The sequence below is a fragment of the Delphinapterus leucas genome, unplaced genomic scaffold, assembly GCF_059928025.1.
Source record: "Delphinapterus leucas isolate spDelLeu-1000000601 "Yukka" unplaced genomic scaffold, BTC_Dleu_Yukka2 spDelLeu_asBTCV2_sq25, whole genome shotgun sequence".
Lineage (NCBI taxonomy): Eukaryota > Metazoa > Chordata > Mammalia > Artiodactyla > Monodontidae > Delphinapterus > Delphinapterus leucas.
This window is the reverse complement of record NW_028322234.1, coordinates 8,282,526-8,305,534: the sequence shown is the minus strand read 5'-3', so window position 1 is coordinate 8,305,534 and position 23,009 is coordinate 8,282,526. Positions and strand designations below refer to the sequence as shown.

The 23,009-nt window shown below is 54.6% G+C and overlaps 1 protein-coding gene across 4 annotated transcripts in view; it reads right to left on the bottom strand.

Moving 5' to 3' along the window:
- Positions 1-3,788: 3,788 nt before the first annotated feature.
- The window catches only part of MAU2 (MAU2 sister chromatid cohesion factor), a 34,291-nt gene continuing 15,070 nt past the window's right edge, over positions 3,789-23,009 (bottom strand). Inside the window, exons 4-19 of one of the 4 annotated variants that reach the window (XM_022558367.3) lie at positions 22,631-22,726; positions 21,034-21,128; positions 18,888-18,915; positions 18,364-18,519; positions 17,115-17,261; positions 16,937-17,027; positions 15,715-15,818; positions 15,046-15,123; positions 14,675-14,740; positions 13,241-13,327; positions 11,817-11,866; positions 11,539-11,616; positions 11,214-11,325; positions 8,244-8,334; positions 7,238-7,365; positions 3,789-6,860 (exon numbers count right to left, since the gene is read on the bottom strand). In XM_022558367.3, the coding sequence (XP_022414075.1) occupies positions 6,786-6,860; positions 7,238-7,365; positions 8,244-8,334; positions 11,214-11,325; positions 11,539-11,616; positions 11,817-11,866; positions 13,241-13,327; positions 14,675-14,740; positions 15,046-15,123; positions 15,715-15,818; positions 16,937-17,027; positions 17,115-17,261; positions 18,364-18,519; positions 18,888-18,915; positions 21,034-21,128; positions 22,631-22,726 (1,482 nt within the window). In that variant the 3' untranslated portion in view covers positions 3,789-6,785. Of the gene's footprint in view, positions 6,861-7,237; positions 7,366-8,243; positions 8,335-11,213; positions 11,326-11,538; positions 11,617-11,816; positions 11,867-13,236; positions 13,328-14,674; positions 14,741-15,045; positions 15,124-15,714; positions 15,819-16,936; positions 17,028-17,114; positions 17,262-18,363; positions 18,520-18,887; positions 18,916-21,033; positions 21,129-22,630; positions 22,727-23,009 lie in introns of those variants that run through there. The other 3 variants (XM_022558368.2, XM_089905328.1, XR_002642648.2) reach the window with 3 other exon arrangements.

Below are 23,009 nucleotides of genomic sequence, written 5' to 3'. Positions count from 1 at the left end.
ACCCGAGTTCACTTCTGGGATGTAGGCCTAAGTGTGGTAGGGGGAGAAGAACCTGAGGAGACCGGGAGACTTTGATCCTTCCCCTGGACAAGGGGGCTCAGTCACTTTTCCCATCCATCAATGTCCTCCTGGACATGACCCAGGTGTCAGCTGTGCTTGAGGTGGTGGTGGGCACAGGTGGCAGCCCCTGCCCTCCAGAATGCCACAGGCAGCCCAGATGCCCATCCAGCATCCTCTCTGGGGTGGCCAGACATGAGGGCTGCCCATTCCCTTCCCACAGTCTTGGTGGCCACATAAGCAGAAGTTGGAAACGCCGTCTAGCTGCCCAGCTTTGACTGGCTTGGCTGAGGGAGTTCTCCCCTCTGTCCTGTCACAGATCTCCCCCACCCCCCAGGTCCCCTGGTTGTCCCATCCTACAGTGCACTACTCCTCTCTCACAGGCAGGACAGCACTCACTCCTATTTGAGGTCCATCATAGAGCTCCTGGTACAATGTCCACTCCCTGAGGGCAGGGACTTTATCTGGTGTGGTTCCTGCTGTGTTCCCAGTACCCAGTACGTGCCAAATAAATGTCTGGCAAGTAAATGAGGGAATGAATGGTGCAGCCCTGACACCTAGAGAACCATGGGGATCAGCGTCTCTGACCTACATGTTACGGGAGGGGAATTGAGAGGCCCTGAGGTAAAGGTCAGCCCACATACTTGCAGATAAGGACAGAGCCAGGGTACACTGGGGTCTGGTGACATCCAGTCCAGCCCTCCCAGCCTGCTTGCCCTGCCTGATGGGGACACTGCCCAGGGTGTCCGCGCCCCCTGGCGGCTGAGGAGCAGGCTGGGCCACCGGCAGCCGCTGGTGACACACAGATGACAGAGTGGGAGATTTACTTCCGGTTCACGTTACTTCTGAGCAGTTTGTACTTAACCCTTTAGGGGAGCGTTTGTGTTCAGAACCCTGCAGTAGCAGGACATCCTCCAAGGGCCACAGAGACACTCGCTCTGGGCGGAGCATGCCTAACTGCAGATGGAGCCTGAACTCCAAGCTGCACGGACACATGATGCTCAGAATTGTGGTTAGAAACAACACGCAAAGCAAAACAAACACATGTTGACAAAGTGGTCTTCTTCTAAGGATCCGCCTTAGAGAGCTTTTCTGCATACACAACAGGGATAGGACGAACGAGTGCTGATCTCTCCCACAAACTCCTAATTTAGGGTAAGAATGTTGTGATTTTTAAAATGACATTTGTTGGACTTCCCTGGTGGTGCAGTGGTTAAGAATCCTCCTGTCGATGCAGGGGACACGGGTTCGGGCCCTGACCCAGGAAGATCCCACATGCCGCGGAGCAACTAAGCCCGTGAGCCACAACTACTGAGCCTGCACTCTACAGCCTGCGCACCACAACGAAGAGCAGCCCCCGCTCGCTTCAACTAGAGAAAGCCTGCGTGCAGCAACGAAGACCCAACGCAGCCAAAAATAAATATATAAATTAATTTAAAAACATCAAGCCCCCAATAAAAAAAAAAAGACATTTGTTGTAGCAGCCATAATGCATTGAGAGTATCATATTTTTCACAAAGGGACTGTAATAGTCCCTTTATTTTCGAGTCCTTGAAAAAAGTATCAAAAAATATCCCTTGAAAAAAGTATCAAAAAATATCAAAGTGCTAAGAAAATCAAATTCACATAGAAACAAATCGTTTCCTTTTTTTCCCCAACGAACTGCATTGTAATCTCACCAAGTGAGCATGAATTTGTGGTAAAATACTTTTTAAATTGTCAGCAATCCCCCCTTCCCCTCTCAGACCCTCTGAGGACCAGTAGAGAGGGCGGTGGGGAGTGGAGAGGGTTGGGGGGGAGGGGCCTCCTTTGACCTGGGGTCAGCCTCCACTGGGCACCTCTGAGCTGACTGGGATTTTATTAGGGGAAGAAGCCACCGTGGTTCAAATGGAAGAAGCGATGCGAGGTGCTGCACAGACTAAACATGGCAGGAATCTCCCTGAATAGCTTTCTTTGTGGGGAATTGTAAACCCAAAGAGCTCAAGGAAGCCAAGGGGGAAGCCAATACACATGGGGAATACTTTAAATTCCCAGGCCCCCAGGAGCCCATCAGCCTGGGGGTGTAGGGTCCAGGCTCCCCTGCAGGACAGCAGGGACCCGCTGTTGGCATTTTGGTGGCGGAGGGGTGGGACTGGGTGTTCTGACACAGGCACATTGTGGGCAGGTGTCCACAGTGGCATCTGCTGGACCTGTCTGGGGTTGGCCCATGCGCTCTTCCCTCTGGGATGCCCCATGGACCTACACACCCTATGTCAGGCTTGGGCCAGGACGTTTCCCCAGTGAAACCCAGCAGCCACAAGGAGAGTGCCCCTGGCAGGGGGACAGGTGGGAGTGAGCACAGAATGTTCTGAGACCGTTCAGGGAGGAGGCTGGGCAGCAGCCAAGTGGGAGACATGACTGGGCCTCAGACAGACGGAGAAGATGGCCAGGAATAGGCAGAGTGACCGGCAGGATTTCTGAGGATTGGGGATGTAGGTGTCAAAGGCTAGTAACAACCCCTTCCCCAAGCATTTGATGCTCGGGCCAGCTGTCCTGGCCACCTGCTAGCCTCTGTGAGGCCCATTCCTGTCTTCCCCTCAGTCCTGTGGCTGCCTCCTGGCTAAGTTCCTGTCATCTACTTCCCAAGTATGTTCTCTGCACTGTGTCACTGTGTGGAATCGCTCACACATCCAGTGGCCAGCAGTTCTGCCCTGGGATGACGGCCCAAAGGAGCCTTCAGAAGTGCCCCTGGAAGGGAGCAGTCAAGGCTACATGGGCATCATCTCGGGGCACAGGGACAAGAGCAACACGAGGGCCTTGATGCAGCATGAGTGGCAACCTGGCACGATACGTGCACCTTAAAAGCACGGCACAACCCAAGAGAATTGAAAACACGTGTTCAAACAAAATGCACAGGCACATCCATAACAGCACTACTCACGATAGCCACAAGGGAGAAGCAACCCAAAGCCCGTCAATGGATGACTAGATAAAATGTGGTCCATCCATTATCCAACAGAACATTATTTAGCCATAAAAATGAAGCACTGATACACGCTACAACGTGGGAAAACCTTGAAGACGTCAGGATGAGTGAAAGAAACCAGACACAAAAGGACACATGATACATGATTCCATTTATATGAAATACCCAGAAGAGGTAAATCCAAGAGTGACAGAAAGTAGATTAGTGGTTTTCTGGGGCTGGGGTAATGGGAATGGGGAGTGACTGCTAATGGAGATGGGGTCTCCTTCTGGGGTGATGAAAATGTTCTGGAACTAGACAGAGGTGCTGACTGTACATAGTAAATGTATTTAGTGCCACTGAATTGTAGATGTTTAAATGTTAATTTTATGTTATGTGACTTTCACCTCAAAAAGGAAGAAAAAAAAAACAACCTAGGCACATGAAGGCTGACCCATGAGTTTTCTAAGAACACAGGGAATAGAACACCAGGCAAGCAAGAAAGTCTGTCTGTGGCGAGGGCCAGGACAGACAGTGCTGTGGGCCTCGCATGCCATGTCTCAGGGGTTTTCTCCCCTCTAGGCAGGGCTGGACTGAGGAACATCATCATTAGAGGGGAAAAGATGCAGGTTTCCACCAGGTCCTCCAGTCCAGGACATCGGGTTCTCCATCCTCACACTCTGTAGTTTATAGCAGAAGTCTCTGTGGCCCCACTGGCTGGGCGGGGAAGGTTAGTCTTTGGGATGGCACATGTGAGGGGCAGACGGCACAACAAAGACACAGTGAGTGATGGCTCCCGCAAGTTATTTTACTTTGAATATATAGGAAAAGAAATTTACAAATGAGAAGCTATGTTCTACGGTTATGTCTTTTAAACAATTCTTGTATTTACAGAATTGTTTTTCCTGATTAAAAGCACCAGTTGAAGATACAGGCTGCTAAAAACATAAGACACTGCAAACCCATTAAAAGACCGTATGCCAAACATACTTACTGAAAACCCTTTAAGGAAACAAAGACAATGCAACCAACAAATTTACCAACTGTGCCAGGCAGCCCTTTCCGATTTCCCTGCCTGTGCTCCCAATAAATGGGACGGGGAGTGCTTACCCAAGGGGGAGGACCCTGGCCTCACCCACGGGCGACTGGGGGGATCCAACAGGGGAAGGCAGCTGGCACCTCCTGGACCAATGTCCCCAGAACCGTAGGCCCTGAGGGCCACCACTGCTCACAGGAGGAAGTGAGAGGCGCACACAAGGGGTCTGACCAGCCTTTTTTTTTTTTTTTGCGGTACGCGTGCCTCTCACTGTTGTGGCCTCTCCCGTTGCGGAGCACAGGCGCCGGATGCGCAGGCTCAGGGGCCATGGCTCACGGGCCTAGCCGCTCCGTGGCATGTGGGATCTTCCCGGACTGGGGCACGAACCCGTGACCCCTGCATCGACAGGCGGACTCTCAACCACTGCGCCACCAGGGAAGTCCTGGAGTTTTATTTATCTGTTTTTTCCTGAACACTTAGCTATACGACACTAGCTGTAATGTCTCCCTGGGGGCTTGTTTGCACTGTCTTAAATTCTTATGATTGAGAAACTGTGAGGCACTGAATTTGGACTCACAGGAAGGTATTTATGACAGCTTTATGTAATTGAAAGGTGCTGCAGTGAAGGGGACATTCAAAGCTCACACACACGCACTCAAGCAGTACAGGCGGGTTGGCTTCCATAAAGCTAGAGTGGAATATTAAACATCGAGTACTGAATTCTTAACTGTAAACTTAAGAACTTAACCTTAACTTTACATATACATAGATAACAAAGTGGTCACTAAAAGCACTTTAACATCAGGACAGATGTTAAGTCTTGAGGTTCTTATTTCAACTACTCTACATACAAAATGTCCTAGAAGCAAAGAAAGGTTTAAATAAATACACAGAGACAAGCATGATGTAAAGTGTGATTGAAGAAATGTGGGTCTGGAGAGGTTCGACAGTGTGGAGTCCTGGCCTGCAGGCGCAGCTTGTAGCAAGACAGGTGCTCTGTCCCTCGGGTGGAGGGGAGGACCTGGGGAGCACCCTTGAGGGGGGAGGAAGACAGGATGTGGACAGCTCATGACCAGATGTCAGACCCACATTTGCAGACCTCACAGGCCCAGTGGTGTCATCAAGGGGGCAGCCCCAGGGAGCATGGGAGAGGACCAGACTCTTTCGAGTGACCCAGGATGACACAGAGAGGACGGGTCCTCTTAGGACAAAACTCTGCCAGCCCGTCCCTTCAACCAGCCTGTCCCTTCAACCAGCAGCTCACCTGCATGCCTGTTGCGGGCCCCCAAGAGGGCAGTGGCCCACAGCAGGGAGGTCTGCTGACAGGCCTGCTTATGGCTAAGGCACACCCAGGCCTCAGGGCCCAGGCAGCTGACCTGAGCGATCCCAACATTCCTTCCTTCACGGACACCGAGGCTTCTAGAAACAGCCTTCACGGTGCTGGGTGACTAGACGTGAACCAGCAAGCAGGTGTGACTAGCAAAACCACTCACCACCCCTCATCAGGGAAATGACCCCAGGTGCTGGGAGCTAAAGACGGCAGCGGCTTTGACTACCCCCAACGTCACCGTCACCTGGGGCACCTCCTCAACTATCCAAGAGGAGCACAGAGCCGAGAACGGCTGGCTGGGCCTGGCAGAGCCTCCTGGGGTCCAGCTCCGGAAAAGTTTTCAATGCTGTTCTGAGAGCCAAGGCAGGTAGGTTTCCTCCTCCCTCCCTCTGAAAACAGGGCAGGGGGCCAAGGGAGTGGCTGCCTGCAGGCTGGTGGAGCTTCAGGTGTCTGCAAACATTCTCCGCAAAGGAGGCTGCAGAGCTGCCAGAAAGCAAGCCCCTATGATCCGGCACCCTGAGTTGGGCTGAGGAAGGTCCCTCTCCCCTGCTTCTTGCCCCGCACTATGGACGCTGACAGGGGGAGGGTGGCTGGTGCAAACACAGGAGTTTCTGCTCTGGGCGCCAGCTCTGTGAAGCCACACACACACACACACACACACACACACGCACACACGCGCACGCACACACGTGCACCCCCACGGCTGGACAGTGAATCCAGTCAAGGCGCAGATGTTTGGAAGCCAAGTTCCTGGGTCCCCCAGGGCCCCTAGCTAGAGGCCCCAGCTGCCAAAAGGATGGATGCTGGACAGAAAGGCAAGCTGAGAAAAGCATTGTGGCAGGATGTACATTTTTTGTCCCTGACATGAGCAATGACTTCTTCCCTCTAATTTTGGGCCAGAAACTGGTGTCTTGCCTCTGGGCACTGGAAGCTGCCATGAGCAGAGGAAACACTCCAGCGCAGCACAGAGGCCCAGGAGATGGAAGTCATGTGGCACCTCGGTGGTAAGGACCACCCCTGCATGCAGGATCAGGAGCTGGCCGGTGGCTGGCACTCCACTCCCCGCCCAGACACACTCTCTTGAAGATGTGACTCAGTCGTGGAAGCAGGACTGGCAGCTCAAGTCCACTTTGAAGGATGGCTCTGGAAAGTTGGCTCCAAAATCCCACCTGTGAGCCTCAGCACCTGGACTCCTGGTACTCGGCAAGAACGGCCAGCCGGCCCTTCCTGGGAAGATGGGAATTGGCCCTCCACACTCCCCAGGGACTTGGAAGCTCTGGAGACAGTTGGGAAAGAAGCCTGGGGACAGCCACGCCAGCACGTCTCTAAGGAAAGCTCAAGTGCCATCTGGGTGGAAGTCGGGGACAAACCAGGCCCCACAGAGGCCCAAAGAAGCTGAGTGGCCCTGTCCAGGGGTCTCACAGGAGGCTGGCCAGGCTGGTGTTGGGTCCATTCTGAGCTTGGAACTGCACAGGAGGCGGGCCGTCTGTCCACTGTTGGGGAAGAGGACACACAAGTGAGGTCCTTCTTAGAGAGAAGCAGGGGTGTGCTGGGCCACATGTCTGCACCTGGAATGCTGCCCTCCTCGGGCTGGTCACCAGCGAGGACCCTGCATCTTCCACACTTGAGTCAGATGGGCCCCCAGGAAGCAGCCTGCATCACCCACTTGGGTTGGTGCTATCTTGCCCATCCAAGGGGGCTCCTGAGGCCAGGCTGAGTTAGGGATTGTTGGAGAGATGGAAGGAAATGGTAGCCAAGTGTGTACTTCCCTCCTCAGGAAGCGTGTCCCCCAGGGGCTACAGACCAGGTGAGCTGGCCCCAAGGAGCAAACCAGCACCCTCATTTTGTCTCTCCCACCCTATGCCCGTACCGTAATGAGGTTGTGCTCAGGGAGGCTGCATGCCTCGATGTGGTCCTGGAGCAGCTGCTGCGAGAAGTTCTGGTGCATCTGGGCGGCTTCATGGGCATCCATGGCATTCCCGCAGGCTTTGTTCAGGTCTGAGGGTGGCATACGCACAAAGGATGGGCCTGCTTTGGCCTGCCACTGCCCCCACATCCTCCCCTTGGGTGGAGCCCTAAAGTCAAACCCCAGCTCTGCCAGTGGGTTGCTGTGTGCCTGGCACATCACCTGCCCTGAGCCCTGTGTCAAGGTCAGCAAAGCCCACTTGCCAGCAGCCCTCACATGTGCCCTCCTATGTTCCTGAGTCCTTTGTCCTTGGAGGTGGATGAGCAACAAGGCCCATAGGGGCAGATATAAGGGCTAGTAGGGCACTGAAAGTCCCTGGGGCTCCCTGTGGATGCAGCACTCAGCACTCCCAGGGATTTCCCGGCCAGCTAGCTCTTGGGCACCCAGGAGCCAACCGGGAGCAAGGCACCCAATGCTCACTTCTGAGGCAGGAGGACTGAATGGGTGCATGAAGTCCACTGCAGATAGGATAGTCCACTGCCCTCTACCTCCTCCCCAGGTCCCTGGGTGAGTCTATGGACCTCAGTTTCACAACCTGTAAATGGGAGAGCAGCAGTAACAACAATGACACCTGCTGAGCACCCTGGCTCGTCCTGCCTGACAGAAATGACTGCCATCCCCATTCATGGGAAAGAAACTGAGGCCAAATGCCAGGGCTCATAGCTCAATTCTTCACTCAGATGCCAAGAACTAGCCTTGTGGGTCCCAGAGAGACAGAATCAGATTCTGCATAGATCTCACTATGTGAACGAGCCCACTGCCCTCAAACAGGGCCTCCTGAGAAGCCTGAGAATGTGCTAGAACTGGGGCTATGGCCTGCAGAGGCCCAGTCTGAAGCAGAGGCTTAGCAAGGCTTACCTAGGATCCTCTAGCCTTTGGCTCTGCTCAGAAGCCCCAATCTCTTACTCACCTCTTAGCAGGGCCGATGACCACAGCTGCACTGACATGTCTGGGATCTTGCTGGCTAGCTGCATGGCTGGCACCACCATGTTGTTACTCTCCTGTCGATCGAGAGCAGTAGAGGAGTCAAGGGTGGGGGTTGGTGGTAGAAAGGGCTGGTGGCAGGGACAGCGTGGGCCCCACCTGTGACCTCCTACTGCTTGGCATATACCCACTGCTACTTCAGAGCCTATCTCAAATGACCCTCTCCGAAGTACTCCTCAACCACCTTGGAAAAATAAACTGCCCCCACGCCTCAGCTCTGCATGTGCCTCCTCCCTGGGGTACGGCCATGGGCAACTCTCTGTGCCTTTGTCTTTCTAGCCAGAGGAAAAGGCACTGGTGGCAGTCAGCCCTGGACCCATATCAGAAGCTGATTAGAAATACAGATTCAGGGGTCCCAGGGCTGGGCAAAGGCAGCAGTCTGTCCTGGCAGGAGCAACAAGGGCTGAACGGACAGAAGAGAGAGGAAGAGAAGTTTCTCTTCTACGTACGAGCCTGCTCTTGTGCGATGCCACCTGGGACACACAGGGCTGTTGAGGCAGCAGGACGTTTGAACCCTCCAACCCTGACTCCACCACGTGACTGCAACAGCGCCCCCAGCCCCTAATCCCCAGGAGGAGCTGAGTGAGAGCCGCTGGGGGCTGTAAACACCCATCCTTGACCCCACAGTGACCAGCAGCACTGCCCTGACTCCACCCAGTCCAGAGACCACAGCCTGCTGGCCTGAATGTTGGGTTCAGGGTGACACTGGGAAAACTCCCAATGCGGCAATACCTTGCAGCCTGGGGGACACTTGGCATGTAGCCCAGAGACGTACAAATCCTCAAAACCAACTCCTGAGGCCCAGATTCAACATGGCCACAGTTGTGCAGGACATGCCACCACACAGACACAAAAGCCCAGTGACTTTATGCTGCCCTGTGGCCAGCACCTTGAAGATAAGCTCCAGGTGGGTCTCAAAGCTTTTCAAAATTGAACCAAGCCCTTCCGAGACCTCAGAATGCACAGCAGAACAGGAAAAACTACTCTCCTCTCTAGGCCTGGGGCTGGGAGGGAGCTTCCAGGAGGGAGAGTCCCCCTTGGCTCAGGTTCCCCCATGACAGCTTGGGGCTGCCCCACAAAACCTGGGTTTGAAGAGTGGTGTGATCCTGAGAGCAGTCCTGTATGACACCACCCGCAAACTTGTAATGCCCAAGGACACTCTGGCCTGGCAGGCCCGGGGCAGGCAGTGTCTCCCCCAGACCTGGAGCTGCTTGAGGCGGGACCTGGGTTTGAGGACTCTTGGTGGCCCCATGTTACCCCATGTGGGCCCAGGCACAAAGGGAGCAGCAGAGGTTCCCAAATAAGCTCTATAATTTCCTCCGGGACTGTCCCAAACATGAACCAGAAGCTGCAGCTGAAGAGCTGCTCTGCCAATCCTAAAGGTGGCTTCTGGACAAACAAGAGCCAACAAGGTCTGGGTTCTAAGCCTAGGTTTGCAGTTTGGGGCTGTGTCACTTTTTTTTTTTTTAAACTTTATTTATTTTTTGGCCACGCCGTGCGGCGTTCGGGATCTTAGTTCCCCAACTAGGGACTGAACCTGTGCCCCCTGCAGTGGAAGAGCGGAGTCTTAACCACTGGACTGCCAGGGAAGTCCCTTTTTAAAAATTTTTATTATTTTTTTAAAATTTGGGGCTGTGTGCCTTCAGTCTCCCCATCTGGCAACGAGGTAATCACAGCCACTGCAGCAGGACACAAGGCACCTGGCCTACACTCAGTGGAGCCTCACGTTGAGCACCTTGTCCCTGCCTAACCCCCAGATACACACTGAGGCCACTGCCCTCACTGTGCTCAGTGAGTAGTGTGACAGGTATTGTAGGAGGAGTGGAGCTACACTCAGAAGGGAGAACTTAGTACTGGTCCTCCTCCTTTCAGGGTGATGATACCCCACAGGGTTCAGGCCACAGCTACAGGGCATGTTGGCCTGGCAAATGCTTACCACATGACTGTGGGGAAGGGGATGCACCAGGCTCCTTAAAAGCACTCACCCTTCAGAAGCCCCGGGGCTTGATCAGATAGAACTTTATGGGCCAAGACAAGTACCCTGCACTATCTGTCCCCAAAAAACAGCTGAAGTGCATTTGGCTAAACTACGGAGTTGATGCAGCTTAAAAATTCTCACTGCCATTAGAAAAAAGCTCCAACACAGTGGTGCACAGAAAGACCAGACATAAAATTATAAAACAGCCTGATAAACAAAACCTATGCATGGGCAGAGGCAGGCAATGGAAAGAGCTGGAAGACACAAGACATGCGACGACTTTCTCCTTTGCTTCTCAGACTTTCTATGAGAAATAAAATACATGCCGTATTTTATATCGACAAATATTTTCTTTAAAAACTTAAAGACGCTGTATGGTCGATGGGTTAGAGCAGGTGAGATATACATACACCCCCAGATGGGGAGACTCGGAGCCAACTGATCCCACCAGAGACCAGCTGGCATGGGTGGGGACCAGGCCTAGGGGGACACTGTTGGTGAGGGTAAAAACACAGAGTGCACTGAAGACACCATGTGTGATGGGCAGAGATGGAATCCTTGGGATTGTGACTGAGAGGACACACTCCTTCTCTCCAAGTATTAACAGGAAAGGGAACCTGCCCTCAGCCTTGCCAGTTTTGGGCAGCCTGACCAGCTCTAGCTCCACTGAGCCCTGGGGCTTTGCCTGACGACTGCCCATGACCAACACTGGCCCTGTCTGCCCCACAGATGCATCCTCGAGGGATCCAAAGCTCCCCCAGCCCTGCCTGCCCAGGCTGGCTGAGCCTCACGGAGCAATGGTGGGTCAGTGAGACGCGATCACTGTGGGGCACAGAATGGGAGGCACCTCCTTGCTAGGTTCCCCCCACTAAGCACCACCCTGGCCCCATGCCCCTCAGCCTGAGCCCTGACACTCACCCTATGGTTTCCCAACACATAGAAGATGTGGCCCAGGAGCACAAGGGAGCAGGCTGTAAGCCGGTTCAGGTCCTCTGCATTGGACATCTTCAGGGTCTCCCGCAGAAATCGCCTTCATGAGAAGAACAGGTGATGAGGCCCCGTCGGGAGGCCTCTGGGGAAGAAACAGCAGCAGTGGCCTTGAGGTCCTGAGCAGAGGGCCACCCACCCCATCGGGCAGTGGGTGGGAAGGGCAGGGACAGGGGACCTGGGCACATGCTGCTGGGGGAAGAGGAACACCGGGAGGTGCCGGGCACGAGGCCACCTGCCCTCTCCCAGTACTCACTTGGCCTCGTTGTAGCGTCCCTGGAAGAAGGAGAAGAGCCCACGCACGTAGAAAGCTGCTGCTCGGAGGCAGTGCGAGCTGAGGGGAGAGCGGAGCGTCACACCTTGGTGGGGTTTTCGTGAAAGCAGCAGATTTACAAAAGGGGAGTGGGTGGGGGTGTATGAGGTGTTGGGGTACATGGGGCAGTCTAGGGCCCCACAGGTGCTCACACCACCCCAAAGAGCAGAGAAAACATAAGATAGCTAGTAAAGTAGAACTCAGGGCCTGGGGCAGCCTACCTGACAGGGAAGCTGTGGTCCGGATTGATCCTCTCCAACAAACTGTACAGCTGTGAAAGAAATGTCTGCAAGTTAGGATAATTCCACATTTCTAAATATGAGAACTCGGCCCCAGATATGCTAGTAAATTGACTAGGGCTGCCTGCAACTTCCTGAGGAATGTGCCCGTACCCCAAATCCCATGCCTGTAAGCAACCTGCCGGGAGAAGGGGCAGGACCTGCAACATCACTGACATCTTAGGTGCCCTTTGGCTGTCATATGGAGGGTGTGCTGGTGGATGAGGGCTGAAGTGGGCTGAGGCTTCACCCAGTACCCACACAGTCCCTTCAGGAGGCAGACAATGGGGTGGGGGTGGGGAGGAGACACAAGGGAATCAAACTCCTCTGAGACCACCAAGACCACACTAGGCCCTCATGACGCTGCCCACTGTGCTTCCTGACTACTGGAGCAACTGCACTGGGCTTTCTTTCTTTTTTTAATAAATGAGGTGTCTTAAAAAAATTAATTAATTATTTTTTTGGCTGCGTTGCGTCTTCGGTGCTGCACGTGGGCTTTCTCTAGTTGTGTCGAGTGGGGCCTACTCTTCGTTGTGGTGCGTTGGCTTCTCATTGCTGTGGCTTCTCTTGTTGCGGAGCATGGGCTCTAGGCGGGTGGGCTCAGTAGTTGTGGCACATGGGCTCAGTTGCTCTGTGGCGTGTGGGATCTTCCCAGACCAGGGATTGAACCCATGTCCCCTGCATCGGCAGGCGGATTCTCAACCACTGTGCCACCAGGGAAGTCCTGCACTGGGCTTTCTACCCAGAGCATTCAAGCTAACTAATCACCTGGGAAGTCAGCTAGGCTTTTTGTAGCCAAGAGGTGATAGTGGCCTGAACTAAGAAATGAAGGCCACAGGGGTGGAGACAAGTGGCTGAATCTGAGATACTCTAGAGGGGTCAGGGCTGGGGGGGGTTGCAGGGATAAGGGGGTGTTGCAAGGGGAACCTAGTGGGAGGGACTTATCCTGCGAGGTCAAGCTCTGGCCCACCTCCCCGCCTCAGCAGGTTGGGGCACCAGAACAACCTAGGGGCCTAGTGCAGACAGCTGCCCAAGCTGTTGCTCCTCATAACTGAGCCATGAGGCCTCACCAATGTTCTAGAACAGACATCTCAGGGTAGAAGAAATTGGGTTTTTTTCCTGAGGGATTCAGTAAAGCTTGGCTCATTTTCAGTAGGGGAAAGTGCTGACTGGCTATGGGAACGTTTCTGTCCTAGACTTGGCCTTCCCCCAGCCATGCCTACGCTCCGCTGCGTGGGACACCTTGTTGGAGGGCAAATACGCCAGGGCTGCTGAGATTTGCTGGTGCCCAGGACAACACTCCCCCCATGCCCCCCTCCAAGTAAGAGTTGAAACAAAGGATACCAAACATGAAGCATGTCACCTACTACCTCTTGGTGTCTATTTCCTTCCCGTATATACACACTCGCCAGATTGGTCACGATGAAGGCCCACAGCTCCTGGTGATTGGTGAGCTGGAATGGGAGACACAGGGCATTAGGGGGCTGGGCTGGGCACAGTCATGTCACATAGGGGCCGCTTGGTGGCATCAGAGCCACCCAAAACGCTCCACAGTGGCTACCTCGGAATCTCCTTATTATTTTCATTCAAACACACCCCCCTTGCCTCCTAAACCCAAGGACAACAAAACTGTTAGTTCTTTTCATTATAAAACGATCACCCACGTTATGGGAAATTCCGGAAACAGAAAAGAAAAGCCAGCCACCCTGACCCTGCCCTCAGAACACAGCACAGCTTGGTCTATTCTCTGCTGTCTCTCGGTCTGAGGCCTGGCTGGGCCCTCCCTCTACGCCACAGGTGGTGACCCCAGGACCCGTGCGCTGACACAGCAGAGGAGTACGCTGATCCTCGGGGAGGCAGGGGTCCTGCCTGGAAGAAGCCGAAGCTGTTAGAGACCAGAAATGCTTCTAACGGCTGGTGGTGGACAGATCCTGATCCCCAGTTCTTCTGGGGGGACAAGAACGGCCACGAGAGGGACCAAGCTGAGCGGGCTGAGCATTCCCAATGGGGCTGAGGGAGCGCAGCTGTGAAGGAGGCCAAGGGTGCCTGGGAAGCACAAACTCCACCTGGAGGCCCCTGGCAGGTGCCAAGGAGGTCCAGAGGGTCATCTGATCTGAGCAAAGATGCTCCAATATGTTTGTCATGGGACCGCAGAAACAGCGTGTGGTTGAGGGTCACGCAGGGTTTGGGCCCAAGTCCTGGCTGCACCCCCCCTCCCCCAGCCAGTGGGGAGGACTTCCTGGGACAACACACCATCCGTTGGGAATTTTGATGTTGAACCAAACAAGCAGCAGCCACTTGTGTAGGAACTAAGATGGGGAAGGAGGGTCCAAGAGACCTCCATAGGGCCACGGGCAAGGTGGGGTGGTCCTGGCACCACCGTAGTGAGCAGCACCAGCCGACCAGGGCCCAAAGTAGCTGTGACACAAGTCAACGCCACCTGGCAGGCTATCAGGAAGACTGGGAATCGTGAGCGAAAGTGGCTGAACAGGCCATGGCACCAGCCCTGAGTTAGCTGGGGAAGCCCCACTACAGGCTAGCCAGTAGCCCCCTTGCCCACAGCTATCCCTCATTAAGCTGTGCTGTGGGTGCTGGCCTTGTCTGCAGCTGAGCAGCACAAGACGTGACACAGAAAGCCCTGGATAAGTGGTGTATCACTGTCACCACTGGCATCAGGCTGAATGCTGGTGGAGTCACCCGCTGACCATGGTTTTGTATGGCTGTTGTCCTCATCACAGACCACGCCTGACTCCTTACTGAGAAGCACTGCCTGCCCCATAAAGCGAGGGCCGGCACCTTACCCGCAAAGCTGTGGTGAACTGGGCTTCAGCGTTGTCCATGCAGTTGACAGAGACACAATACAGGCCCTGGAAGAAGAAGTTGCTGAGGGCTCAGAGCCACATGCAGCTTGCCCGGGGCTGCACAGCTGCACCCAGGCGAGCCTGACAAGTGACTCTACTGAGCTAGCTATATCTGAGCTTTACCCTGACAAACAGGGAGAAAGATGGCATGCTTAATTATTCCTGCCTCCCGGGACCTAAGTCAACTTGGACTTGATGACATGCTTGTCAGAGTGAAGTCCACAGGGAAGGTTCTGAATTCTGCCGGGGGTGGTGGTCAGGGGGTTACTCGCAGGGGTGGGGCTGGAGGCGGGCAGCCCTCATGCACTCACCAGCAGTGTATGCAGCTGTGCTGCGTGGTTGGAGAAGAGCCGGGGGGATTGCTGGCACAGCTGACAGACCTGGGAGATCTGCCGGGAGAGAGCATGTCTGACATCACTTGGCCTGTAATGTGGAACCCAGTGTCCTGGCAGCATTGAGGAGAGACCCCAAAGCCAGTGGGTGTGCCCATGTCGTGCCCACTTTAACTTGGGCACAAAGTCCCAGCGGATGTGCCCATTGTGAGGATTAGGCACAGCCTTGACCTCTTTGAGGATGGTGACCCTTGTCCATTACCCACTTTCTCCCTTTCCAACTTGTGTCTCAGCTGTACAGTACCTTCACCCTTATCAAGGCCCCCGTGCCCTTTCAGGAAGGTGGGCATAAGGGATTACAGATCACAGGGCAGGAGGAGTGCTAGAACTGCCGTCAGGGGACCCTAAAACCCCAGACCCCATGTTCCTTGGGCATGCCAACTTTTAGGTAAAAGCCTCTGATCAGTTGTGTCCACGCAGGGTCATGGACTGCCAAGTTATATTCATATGACAGATGACGTCCTGCTGACACGCACTGGCGACACATTTACATTCTCCCACATGACACCCTCCGAGACCCAGCAAACTCAAACCACTCTACCCCTCAGCCTTCCCACCCTGTGTGTGTGCAGCCCCCAGTGGCCTCACCTCCTGCAGCGCTGTGGCCTTGTGTCCTGTGACGAGCCTGCACATGATGATGTGCTCGAGCAGGATTACTTGGAAGGAGGACAGAATGGGGCTGCAGTCGAGCACTGGGGGCGAGAGGCAGGGGTGAGCATTCGAAGCATGGGCGGAGGAGGCGCTGACCCCTGCCTCCTAGGGGCTTCGAGCCCTCCGGCCACACCGGCCCCATAGCTACCTGGGTCTGAGCCCACTTGCTCCGCTGGACACTGGCCCAGCACCCAGTCTGTCACCTTGCTCGTTGTCCACAGCACCCTCAAGCGAGGGGCTGCATCTCCCTGTCTAGGTGAGGAAACAGGCTCATAGCAGGCTTTGGTGACCAGAGTATTGTAAGAGCAAGAAATTCTGGAGGGATCTGTCTTTCATCCTCACCACACCCCGACCCAGCTGAGTGCTCAAGGGCACTCTGGACACAACACATTCTAGAAATGCTGAAGTTGTCTGGGAGACTGAGACGACGTGATAGGCCTCAGGCAACAGTGGGGGGACCCTAGCTTCTGGCTGCCCCAAGCAGCTGTCCTCACATTGGAACCAGACAGCACTTTCCCAACTCATCTGAAGGGAAAGAACCGCAGCCCCCGCGGGCGTCGTTGGTTCTCTGGCTCTAAGGCTCTTCCCCAGCAGCACTGACAAGGGCACAGGGAATGAATGAGGTTAACAGGCGCACAAGCCAGCCAGGGATGTGTGGGGCCCTGGGTTCCTACTAGTCAAAGGTCCTTGATCTCACAGGATGGATTAGTCAAGCATCCAGGAAGAACCCAGGGCCTCCAGAGGACCTGCTGTCAGTCAGTTCCAATCCCAACCTCACCCTGAACACAATCCACATCACGATACTGATAATAGACAGCAAAAGCAGCCAACACCTGTTTCAACTGAGCACTGCCGCCCCAGCAGCCCCCAGTGGAGTCCCGCTAACCCTCATAGCTATCTTGCGCAGTGAGGGGGACAGGACAGAGACGGCACAACCATCCCACAACACAACCCCTTGGGGATCAAGGATCCAGTCCAGGCCTGGCCTGCTCTGCCCGAACCTGGATCGTCCTCATCTGCCAACTGGGGTAACAAGACCCATGGGGCAGGGACCCGTGTTGCAGTCTTTAAAGGTCCTTCAGGCCCAGCATAGGAGGTGGTGATCGGGCCACCCACCGGGGGCTACTTGACCCACTGAGCCCCACAGAGCCTGACTTACTCTTGAGCTTCTCCAGCTGCATGAGGGCCTTGTCTGTGTACTTCTGTGCCTTCTCTAGGTAGCCGGCTTGCATGGAGTGCATCACAGTCACCTGGTGACAAGATCAGATGGTGGTGGTCACTGGGGCCCTCTCCTCTCTCACCTGGGCCACCAGGCCCCGGCCCCTCCAGGGACTCACCAGGTAGACAAGCACGCACATGTGCTCCTTGGGCAGCCAGTGGAAGAGGTCAGCGGGGTTGCTGGGCAGGATCTCATCATCGTGCAGTGTGGAGATGGTCTGGATGCACTGCTGCAGCTGCTTCAGGCATGGCTTCACGCTCTTTACCTGCAGCAGGCAGACAGCAATGCACACCTGAGCACCCGTCTGCTCCTATCAGGTGCCAACTGCCTGCCCATCGGCCCCTCAGCCCTTCCTTCCCGGGAACTCCTACCACACCTACCACTTGCAGGAAGCCCATCCCCACAGATGGGTCAGCCAGCTTTCAAGGCACAGGGCAGGGCCAGGAGGGTCATCTGTGGCACTGAGGCTCCACCACCACCCAGCGCAGGGCCCAACACCAAGGCCTGGGAAAGGCCTGTTCAAAGACCCTGCTCCAGCCACATTTTCTCCTTCCTGCAGTGACCCCAAGAGAGGAGGACACGGCTGGTTATCCTGGGGGGTGTGAAGTGGCCACTCGGAGTCCTGCAGGTGCTGTGGTTTATACAGACTGGCCTTTCTGCACCAGGAAGCCCCATCCCGAGGCCCTACAGGCCATCTCCACAGCCATCAGCACCCTGTGAGAATTTGCACTGTGCTCCTATGTGTTGACTGAAGTGCTCGGCCCAACAAGCAAAGGTGGATGCACGTGGGGGAACCGAGGAAGCGTGACAGGGTGGGGAGGGTGTGTGGAGCAGCACCTGTCCAAAAGGCTGAGACGTTCCCCCACGTACAGGTACAGCTGCTCCTCAACCATATGAGGGTTATGGGCATTTTGTGTATGTGCCTCAAACACAGCTGATTTTGTTAGTCCCTACTCAACTCCCACAAAGCTGTCATTAACTGGGGGCGGGGTGGGGGATGGACACTGCTTGAGCACCTGCTGTATGCCAGGCACCATGCCAGAATCCCCAGTGTATTTTCTTGGATTCCCCAAACTGCCCTCAAGGTCATTTGACCATTCACACACTGAGTAGATGTGTGTGAGGCCACAGCTATTCCCGCTATAAGGGCAGAAATGGGACAGACCCATTCCTGGAGTGCCCTCTGTCCACAAAGGCACAGTACTCATGCCAGAGTACGACAGGGCTGTGGGGGAATCGAGCCCCGAATGACAGACGTGCCCAGTGGTGAGGGACAGGAGGAAATCACAGAGCAGATGTCTTAGCTTACAGGCCCACCCACCACCTGCCTCCTCCCCAGCAGCCCTCAGGTGAGAGGCACTACATACCTGCCCAGCATCCAAGTAGTGGGTCACCTGGAGCACCAGGAAGAAGACACGCAGAGACTCTTTCTGGATGGGGTTCCCTTGCCAGTTCTCAACTATCTGTCCACAGAGGGTCAGTAGTGGGTGGACTTCCTGCAACTTGCGCTCCATCAACAATAGCTGGGGAGGGAGAGATGCACGTGCTGGGAGACCCTCCTGGTACAGAGGACTGCCACCCACCTGCCCACGCGCTGTGGGACTGCTGGCACCACGAAGGGAGGGTGCATAGCCGGGCTGGAACCCAGGTCTAGGCAGCTCCAACCCAGGCTGCTCTTCCATCAGCACAGATCCCACAACCTGGAACCTGAGTTTTACCTCTGAATCCAGCTGGGGGACATGGGCCTGCCCCTCGTGTCTGCCTGCCATGCGTGAGGGTCTGGGCGCCTGAGGGGCCACAACATGGCAAGCAGGCGAGGCTTTGGCAGACCTCGTGGGGACCCGGCCTCACGTCCACCATACCAGTCCCATCCCATCCAGGCTCCACTTACCATCCCTTTGCTGAGCAGGAACAGTGCCCTGGAAAAGAGAGGGGTAGTCAGGTCTGGGAGACTCAGGCACCCCTTGGGATGACTGTGCCATCTCAACATTCACAGGAACCTAACGAGCCACCTCTGGGACAGTTAAATGGATGACAATGGACCCTGGCCAATTAGGTCTGTTTTATTTATAAGAGAGCTCTATTTTGTTCTATTCTATTTGTCTTTAGCTTTTTCCTGTTTAGACACTCATGTGGTTCAAAAGCTCAGAAAGCAGAAACATGTGCTCAGAAAGCACAGAGGGGCAGGGTACAGGACAGCACATCCACCATAACCTTACTCTCGCTGACACAGCAGATCACAGGTTCCATGTCTGGGGACAGCACAGGGTGAGGCAAGGAGAGAAGGGGGGTAAGTAATCAGCCTCAGGTGTCCGAACCGAAATCTGCACCTCACCGTGGCCCCTCTGTGCCCCCCGCTTCCTTGCCTATAACCAGCCAAGCCCCCTTGGGCTCTCCTGAGGGTTAAGGGGATGAAACTCAGGAAGCCTAGGCATGTCAGCAGCTTCGCTGCCCGCTGTCCCCACCCTCAAGGGTGGCGTGGCCAGGAGATTTCTACTGTCTCTCTTAAATCTTTCTGCACTTTCTAATAAACAAGCACGTACTGCTGTCATCAGCAAGAAAAATAATAAAATGAACACATTAAAAGGTTTATGAGACTGCCAAAAGACAGAGGAGGGCAGCCCAGCCTCACCCCAGTGCCTAGGGGCTGCTCACGGCACTGGCGTTGGGACAGGCTTTTAGGATCGGCTGTTGGGCTGTCGTCACAGTTTGTTTAACATCTAAGTCTTTGTCCCGCCAGTCTGTGCAGAGTCCCCATGTGCTGCAGCTGACACCCCATCAAATGGGCATCATTCCAGGTGAGTAGACTGAGGTGGAGGGGGGTCCCAGTCACACAGTGAGAGATGTCTATACTCCCAGCCACCTCGCCATTCCTTGTTGTTACCTCACGGTGTGGACACTCTAAGGTCTACTGTCTGACTGCTGAAATCTAAGGCCTCGAACTTCACGTCAAGGTTCCCATATTGTCACATCACTAGGCCATATGCCCGAGATCAGAAGTTCTGTGGCAGGCGACCTGTAGGCATCATGCCCTAGTGAGGCCCACCCAGGTCCCCCGCCCACAGTGGTACAGAGACCTGTTAGAGGACACTTGTGACTGAACATGTGCAGTGTGTGGCCATCCCCATGCCCTGCAAGGCATGAGTGTCACCCAGAATCCAGTGATGGCCACAGCACGAGGAGGATAAGATGGGCCAGGAACACAGACCAGACTGTGTGACAGTGTCCATCCCAGGGCAGGTTGGTTGAGGGATGACAGCCTGTGGGGAACTGTGTGGACCGCTGTGAGCACTTGCAAGTCCAGAGCTTAGAGAATGGAGTTAGGGACTGTTCTGTCCCAATAACCCCATGGGACAAGCTTAGATTTTGTGTTTCCAGAATCCCAATGCACACAACAGAATAAGAGCGCTGCTACCTGGAGTCTGGAATCCTACTACAGAGGATTCTTCTCTTTAGGGGAAAAAGAGACAGACTGGAGGCTCTCTTAGAGGGCACACAGTGAAGCACTGGTGGCCTCTGACCCCTGACCCCAACCCCAGGGCATTAGCCTCCAGGTAGTCTAAGCAGTTTCACGCATAACATGAACCTATGTCCCTTCTTTTACACAAATGTCCACTTACTCTGTCTCCTGTTATGTATCTAAAAACTCCTGGGTGTCCCCTGAGTGGGGACACTGGTTGCCAAGCATGCTGCCCACACTCTCTACAAGCACCACTCTCGCACTGCACCAGGAAGGGGATCAACCCAGAAAATCATACGAGCCCTTTTTATTTCAAGAGATCCTAGAAACGTGCAAGTGCTGATGGTACTGAGAATGCCAGCTGCCCCTCACCCTCACGGTCAACTCAACAACTCCTTACTTCATGAATCGATGGGGCAACAGCATCTCGGTGCTGCCTTAATTTGCATGTCTCTTACTATGTATAAGGGTGGCCATCGTTTCATGCTGAAATGCCATTTCTATTTGTTGTCCAGGATCAAGGTGGCCAAATTCTTTCCAAGTAAGAGGAGGAGGGGCCCAGGGAGAGGGTGCCTACCGTGTGTACTCAGATCCCACCACCCGGGCGTACTCGGCTCCCACACCCAGGAGGTCACAGGCTGACACCAGGTCCTTCTCAAGTGTGTGCAGTTGCTGAAAAGAAGAAAGAACAATGACCCTCATTTCCAAACCACTTGCTTTACAGTACCTGACCTTATGGCTGGCGAGTTAAACTGAACCTCCCTACATCAACGAAATTGCCTCAGTGTCAGTTTTCAGCTAAACTAAGCATATTATCTCATCAACAGTGTTTGGGTACAGAACTCCACTTTGTTTATAGTGTACATCATCTAAGCTTAATGGTGCATACAGCCAGCAGTTAACACTCACAGGTGCAGACCCCTCCAAGGCTGTGCGAGTATGTTTGAATGCTTCCCAGGTCACCTTCAGGGGGTGGTCACTAGGGGAGCAGCCAGAGGAGCCTCAAACAAGGAGGGACTCTTTCAGGGGTAAGTACCTATGGGAGTTTCAAACCCAGAAGCTTTGATAGGCTGAAAGGCAGGGACACCTGTGGGGCCTTGGTTGAGATCTTGGGATCCATGCTCACAGCACAAACCAATACTGTGACCTGAGGCAGGTGACTCACCGCCTGGCCTGCTTCCTCCTCTGCCAGCAGGCACAAAAGCACATGGAGGATAAAAGGAGGACAGTGCACGTGCAGGGCAGAAAAAAGCCTGGAGGGAAGGCAGGGGCCCAGGCTAGGTGAGCTCTTCTCAGCAGGGGACCCTCTGAGCCAAATCCTCCTGGCATTAATGCTCCCCCAGGGAGCAGGGGACACTTGCAGCCCAGCACCCACTGTGTGTTCAGGCAGGTGATGGAGCTTTATCGTGAAGGGTGGGCGAGAGATGGCCTGGTGGGTAGGCTGTGTCAAGGTCAGGAGAGGATAGAGGATGGCCAGTGCTGGGGAAGTGTGGGCAGACCCCAGGATGAAGAGGCACTCTTCATGAAGGAGTCTACCCAGCCCCCGGCCTGCAGACTCCTCCACTGTAGCCAGGAAAGCCCAGCGTAGAGAGCCCCTCACCAGCTGAGCATCTCAGAGTGCAGGGACCAGGCACCACCTACATCTGAGGAGCTTAAGGGAGGCTGAGGGCAGAGGGGCTGTGTGGAGACCAGGGTGAGGCTATACCCCAGCAGGCCCCAAAAGTGGGCTCTAGGAGAAAAGGCTTGACTCCAGCGTTTCTTGCTCAATAGGCAGTCCCTTGGAATCTCTGCACAGCTCTCAGAAAACAGAGTTGACCTCTGGCAAGAAATGCTCCCTAAATTTTGATGAATGCAGGCCAAAGGGAGCAACAGGAGGGAGAGAAACATGAAGACTAGGCCCCAAGTCAGCTCCAGGGGAAGGACACTCCCACCAATCACCCCAGGTGCTGCTGAGTGAGAGGCCCACCCTGGGAGTACCGCCTCCTGGCAACAGTCTGGAGGGGACTTGTGAGCAGGTCAAAGAAACGTTCCTGTGTCCCCATCCGCTCAGTACCGCAGCCTGAGGAAGACCCGTGTGTCCCAGAGTCTGCTTATTTGTACTTGAGGCAGCTGTGCCCCAAGGTCACGGCCCCCAACAGGCACCCACGCATCTCGGCCAGGCCCGCAGTACTCACAGCAAGCTGGAAGAGCAGGCGGCAGTGCCAGTACGGGGTCTGCTGTGAGATCTGGATTGCTTTCCGCAGCAGTGGCTTTGCTGCATCAACGGAATTCTGAAAGGAAACAGTGAAGTTTGGGGAGGAAAAAGCAAGCTGGATTCCTTATGCAGCAGCTGCGGAGCCAGAAGGCCATTCCTGTTCACACTTACCAAAGGATTTGTGGGTTGCCAATGTGCTTGATTAAAGAAGAAAAGATATTTTATTAGACTCACTGGCTGGGAAGTTTTTGTATTGACCTTAAAATAACTCCCCACTCAACTAAACGGAAACTAGCTTTAGTTCAAAATCCTGAACAGTCAAATTGATAACAATTGCTGTCTTTCCTGTTCTGCAACCA